This window comes from Papilio polytes, unplaced genomic scaffold (genome assembly GCF_000836215.1).
Source record: "Papilio polytes unplaced genomic scaffold, Ppol_1.0 DF822266.1, whole genome shotgun sequence".
NCBI lineage: Eukaryota > Metazoa > Arthropoda > Insecta > Lepidoptera > Papilionidae > Papilio > Papilio polytes.
In genome coordinates, this window is record NW_013526938.1 from 23252 (window position 1) to 29705 (window position 6454).

A 6454-nucleotide genomic window follows, 5' to 3' on the forward strand; every position below is an offset into this window, starting at 1 on the left:
TATTGGACTATTTGTTGATGGTGTAAAATTTGAGGAAAAATGTTTAGCAAATAATTCACATATGTTAAGTCCCGTGGACGCAGTAGCATTAATGACAATGACAGAAATAATAGCGAAATCCAATTCGTTTACGCACGGCTGTAGTAGTAAATAATATTTATTTACTCTCATTATTTGTAATGGTTCTACAGTTCATTATTAAATCGAGAAAACGGTGTTTTTTTTATAAATTCACAAGTTATAACTATAAATCTTTCGATTCTAACTTCTATAGGAATAAAAATCGAAAATCGATAAGATTCATGACTGATTTTACAAAACCTATCCCTACTAAATTTGAAATGCATAGTCAAACAAATTTAAATTACTTAGACACACTATAGTCATTGATGTCATGACTTGTACTTCCTTTCCTATATTAATGTCATTGTTCGAAGACGATTTATAAGTTCCCTCTAAGATATTAACCCAACCGTATGGGTTACAAGTATAGCCTTTTTCAACATTAAAAATTAAATAAATACAAGTCAGAAATAGAGACAGAAAAAGTGTGAGAGAGAGGTCTTAAAATACAGAGGGGAAGCTTCCTCCATCCATTCCCCTACCCGCCTGGTAAGGCCCATAACCCGAGCCCTCCTTACCCTGAATCCGCAAATAATTCGAAGCACGACAACGAAAACCAAAGAATATTAAATAATTTTAAGAATTCATACAATAGCTCAATAAAACAGTATGCGATGATAATCATTCTTAATTTCTATTATTTGTTCCGTCATCTATATCCGGAATCCATCTTGAGTGTAGCCTTCCGTTTTGTGTTTGCTAGTCAAGCGAGCCCCTCTCTTATGTTAGTGGCGCCACCTGGCGCCCGATGTGTCAACTTCCCCCTGAGGCGCTCAATCGTTCTCAGCTCAGGGCTCAAGTTGCTTTCGTTCGTCATTATAGCGTCGTTTTTCCTAGTGTTCAGACGTGTTAGCGACTAGTATATCGTAGTAACTTTTAGAACGTTAAAGTTATAAATAGTCTCAATTTTGCTTTTGCTTGCATCGGGTCGGCGAGTACACGACCTCACCCTCCTTAGAATTGGACCGGAGCACCTAATAGACGAAGGAGATTCTTTGATTTTGTGATCTGACTTTGGTTCAAAAACAAATACGGCTGAACATAGGCAGTCGGGCTGGCGTTTCGAGCCACATCCGGAATTAAATTTAAATCTTATATTGGATTCGTATATTTTTAAAAGTATCTGTGCAGCGACGTTGTGAAGGAATTTTTAACCTTAACAAGAGGAGTGTCTAAACTAGCTACGAGAACTTTGATTGGTGGATGGGTTAAGAATGTGTTGCGTGAGGCAGGTGTGGAGGCACCTCCAGGTTCCGTACGTTCAGCGGTCTCGTTTTATTAAATTGGATAGAGAATTACACTATGGACCAGATACTCTTTACTGGCAATTGGAAGCAAGATCATACATTTAGGACCTATTATCACAGGCAGAATAAAGACATGGAAAGGAAAACAACTTAAAAGTTTCCTTGTCAAAATATTTTAAATCGGTATAATAGATTTGATTATATTATACATTTGGATCACATTAAAATAGATTTATTTAATTACTACAATTAACACAATTTTTCCTTGTCACAAAATTTACTTTTACCTATGTGGGTTCTGCTAAACATCTGTATTAAGTAATTTTCACGTACCTTATCTAATATTACACATTATAGCATCAATATAAGTTTTGTACCAGGAGAAATCAAACATTTTACTCAAGATGGATTCCGGATATCGATGACGGAACAAATAATAGAGAGTTTTACCTACCAATAAAACTTACCTATTATTTTTCCTTGAGATATCCGGAATCCAGATAACTCCTACCTGGTACATACGCCGCATAATGACGAAAAAAAGCTACTTGAGCCCTGAGCTAGCGATTGAGCGCATCAGGGGGAAGTTAGCACATCGGGCGCCAGGTGGCGCCACTAACATAAGAGAGGGGCTCGCTTGACTAGCAAACACAAGGAAAACGAAAGGCTAGACTCAAGATGGATTCCGGATATCTCAAGGAAAAATAATAGGTAAGTTTTATTGGTAGGTAAAACACTCTATTATTCTTAAGAGAAACACTAAGTAAGACAATTAATGTTATCTCAATTCCTCCCCTTACTTTCTATGTAAAGAATAAAAGTTTTCTCCAAAAGCCCGTCACATATAGAAGAATATTTCCAAGTTATTATATATTACTAAGGTACAAGTACTTCGTTAAAAGGATTTTACCTATCAAAAGAAAAGAATTTCCTTAACATGTGGAAATATTAACTTACTGGTAACCCTAAATACTAGTAAGCGCCACCTTGTCAATGTCAAAAATCTAACAGTAGCAGTGTAAACTCAAAACAGTAGTTTCTCAATGTGTTAAAACTATTATTATTTATTCAAGGATGTGGAATAAATAAGTTGAGTTTAATTTTATTTATTTATATAGCATAAGGACAAGCAAAATGGGAAGTGATGACGAACGCAGTAGCCACCGCAGTAGAGAGGAGCACGGCGGCAGAAGCCGCGGCCGCGCGCGCAGTGGCAGCCGGGACAGACGGAAGCGCGACCGCAGCGGAGCGCGGCGGGGCGCCCCCGGCTCCGGGACCAGGGAGAGGTCGCATGCGCCACAAAATCGCCATAACGACTTTGACCGTGGTCGGAGTTCCATAAGAGATTGTAATGGTGGTGGGCTTGGTTCAGGTAAAATGTTCTATTTACTTGTAGCTGAATATTATAGTAATAGTAGTAGCAGTAAGTTATAGTATAGAAGTATTTCTAGTGCTGGAATTAGTCTTGGGCTTAATCGGAGATCTGCAAGTGCACACCATGCTAATACAATTGGGAAAACGTACTAATACACAATTTTAGTACCATTAGTACTTCAGATTTGTGAGAACACAATATCATGAATAGAATATAATGAGGGCTTTACTTCACATTACATTTTAAGCAGGGTCAAACATATGTTTCACTTTTGATTCTCATTACCTAAAGTGGATGCTTCAATCTGGCAAATATTCAATCAAATCAAACAATGATGAAGCGAACACAGATATTGTGTAGTACTGTACTAAAAGTGCCAAATCTGATTAACAAAAGCCGTTCTATAACCTTACTTTTAGTACAGTGCCAAGTAACATTACTTATTAGTACATCGTACATGTACTACCCAAGACTAGCTGGAATATATCCCAACACAAATTGTCAGTTTGTGGTTGGGGCTTATTAAATCTGGCTCATGGTATACAAATGTACATACTCGTAATATGACTGGAATCAGGATTCGGTATTTGTGTTTCCATCAAAGAATGATTAAAGTTCCACATGGTGAATATGCATTTGCTAAGCTAGCTCATACTATCTTTTGAGCACATTACTTGACATCGGGTGGTCAAGTATTACTTTAGTTTATAGTTGTTAACCAATTATTTATGTAAATATTTTATTTAATGTAATATAGTGTAAACACTTTTTAGTTATCCACGCCAGCAATTTATGTTTTTCAATAAGTGTTTTTTAAATAAAAAAGCCTACACATATGATAAACTTTAGGCTATACATTTTCACACTTTTAATCTTAGTGAGAGAATGATTTGAAAACTCTCATGAGAGAAAAGGACAAAAAGTACAAGCTGATGGCATAAAAGAACCAAGATTACTATGGCAACGGTAATTTGTATATAATGTCCAAGTCCTTTTGTCATTTGCAATAGAAAATTTCACAAATGTAACAAATTAAAGTGGTGTATATTTTCATGCAGATGTAGGCATATAAGTACATCATCTATCAATAATAAAACTAAACTAGAAGTTCTCTTTAGTATATGTAAGTAAAATAATACATTTGGTAATTAACTGTAGGGCTGGGTGGTGCGAGCGCGGGGCCGGGGGCGCGGGGCAGGTACAAGCCACAGGAGGAAGAGTTTCTGGACGCGCGGCGCGAGGAGCGGGAACACATCGGACAAGTCGGGGTGTCCTCTGTGTGGGGCAAGTCACCACTCAGACCAGAGTGAGTTCTTCTATTTTATAAAGAAGCAACTGAACAATTTAGTGCTAGTTTCATCGGTTGAATTGTAAGTGTGAGAGGCTCCACTAACAAAGGATGTTTTCGTAAGTTGAGGGATATAGTTATGTTGTTAATGGATGACACCACAAGTTTGTACTTACTATGAAATGACTACTGAATTGTAGCGGAGGTCATTTGTTTACAACAGTCTGGGCTGTTATACGAGTATAGTAATAATGTAACTCTGTATGTATTTATAGTATTGTCAATACATTTTGGCTTCTAACTTATTTTCCCCATTCTATTTCTGATAGTAGTTACTGATGACAATTAATTGACATTATACAGAAGGTTATGTTTTTCTTAGAGGTAGGTATGTAATCGGACATCTATATTCTATACCCCTAGAGGTAATAGACAGGCTAAGTCAAAAAGGAGCGTAAAGAAAGGGCCATGTTCGGTAACAATGCTTTCTTTACTTAGTCAAACCTATTTATTGTAACACAATAACCAGTTATAATGATTTGTTTATAATTCTGCTAATTTTATAGTTCTGATGAAGAGGCTTCACAGTCAAGACATACAGATAATAGTAAAGAAAAGAAAAAATCTAAAAAATCCAAGGACAAAGAGGACACAAAAACTAAACTAAAGAAACTGAAAAAGAAACTTAAAAAAGTGAAGAAGGCACGTAAGAAAGCAAAGAAGAAAAAGTCCAAGAGCTCCAGCAGCGATTCCTCCTCCAGCGACGACATCTGGGTGGAGAAGGGACGTGAGTTCACTTCACTTCTTCACTTGCTCACTCACTCATTTATTCGCTCACTCACTCACTCACTCGCACGCTCCCACGTTGTTATACGTTATTAGTATCAGTGAAGTGACTTAAATTTATGGCATATTAGCTTTCGCCCTCGACTCCATCCGCGGGGAATCAAAAAGCACTAACTTTTGAGGCTACTTAGCCTACGTGTTCTTCCTATACTATACGTGACTATACCCTACATCTATGCCAAATTTTATCGAGATCTGTTCAGCAGTTTAAGATTAAAATATGTTAAAAATTATAACAGCAAACGTTTAATTCGTTTCATCACACTGCTTCGATGACACATTTTTATAATTGTATTTACTGAGTAGCCTCATTACCATCATTCACAGAGGAGCACGAAGCAGAAAGTATTTCGAAATCGGGAGTAGCGAGTGCAGCTTCGCCGGAGGAGGCGCTGGGGCCGGCGGCGCGCGAGGCGGGGGGCGCGGCGGGCGCGGCGGGCGCGGGGGGCGCGCTGGGCCCGCGCGACTTCGGGCGCGCGCTGCTGCCGGGCGAAGGCGCCGCCATGGCCGCCTTCGTGGCGGAGGGCAAGCGCATCCCGCGCCGCGGCGAGATCGGCCTCACCTCGGACGAGATCGCCGCCTACGAGTCCGTCGGCTACGTGATGAGCGGCAGCAGGTGCGTGCGGGCGACGCTGCCCATGCGCTATCCTTGCGCTACCCATGCACTATTCATGCGCTTCCCATGCGCTACCCATGCGCTACATTGTGCAAAATTCAACTCCTTTTTTAGGCAGTTCATATAAAACCTCTCAGGCGATCTTTTGAGTATTGCACTGAGCAAATATCAAACATGCCATTGTTCATTCGAAACTTTAGTTGTTTTACATTTATTTTTAAATGAAAACAATTACGAATGTAAATTTTCACACGAGTTATTTGAATGAAATCGTTTGCAACATTACTTGATGTGATATATTGTATATAAAGTGTAGTCTCGGAAAACGCGATGCAAATTTCCATTTTCGGAATTAATTTGTTTTATGTTATAAGCCACATGAATACATAAAGTCCAGTTACTTTTTGTTACTCTACATAGACTTTACAATTTTATTATACATTAGCTGTTGCTCGCGACTTTGCCCGAGTGAAATTTAAAAAAAATAATGAAAAATACGGGCTATAAATTTTCTAAAAAAATCTTTAAATCGGTCCAGTAGTTTTTGAGTTTCAGTACATACAAAAATCCAAATCTTACCTCTTTATAATATTATATTTATTATAAATTATATAGATATTTTGTATGAAAAAGTTCCACATTCTTGCCCTTATATATTCAAATTTATTTCTATATAGACCTAAGTGTAAGGCAAATATTTTTTTTTAAGCTCTATTCTTATTAAACATGAGATCAATTTTAAAATAGTAATTGTATAAAAATCATAAATTACTGTGTTGATCATTATTTGGACGCACGGGCCAAAATTAAATAATTTCATATTTACTTGAAATATTCTACATCACTGAGCTCTTGAACTATCCCCTACATTTATAAATGTGTAAGTATGTTCGCAGGCACCGCCGCATGGAGGCCGTGCGCATCCGCAAGGAGAACCAGATCTACTCCGCCGACGAGAA

The 6454-nt window shown here is 38.1% G+C and overlaps 1 protein-coding gene across 1 annotated transcript; it reads left to right on the forward strand.

The window, feature by feature from the left end:
* Nucleotides 1-2366: 2366 nt before the first annotated feature.
* Nucleotides 2367-6452, forward strand: LOC106106351 (UPF0396 protein CG6066; the record flags this gene model as incomplete). Its single annotated transcript, XM_013286931.1, has 5 exons — nt 2367-2742; nt 3904-4051; nt 4600-4820; nt 5207-5495; nt 6392-6452. Coding segments are annotated over exons 1-5 (957 nt in total), but the record flags the coding sequence as incomplete, so codon positions are not given.
* Nucleotides 6453-6454: the final 2 nt, after the last annotated feature.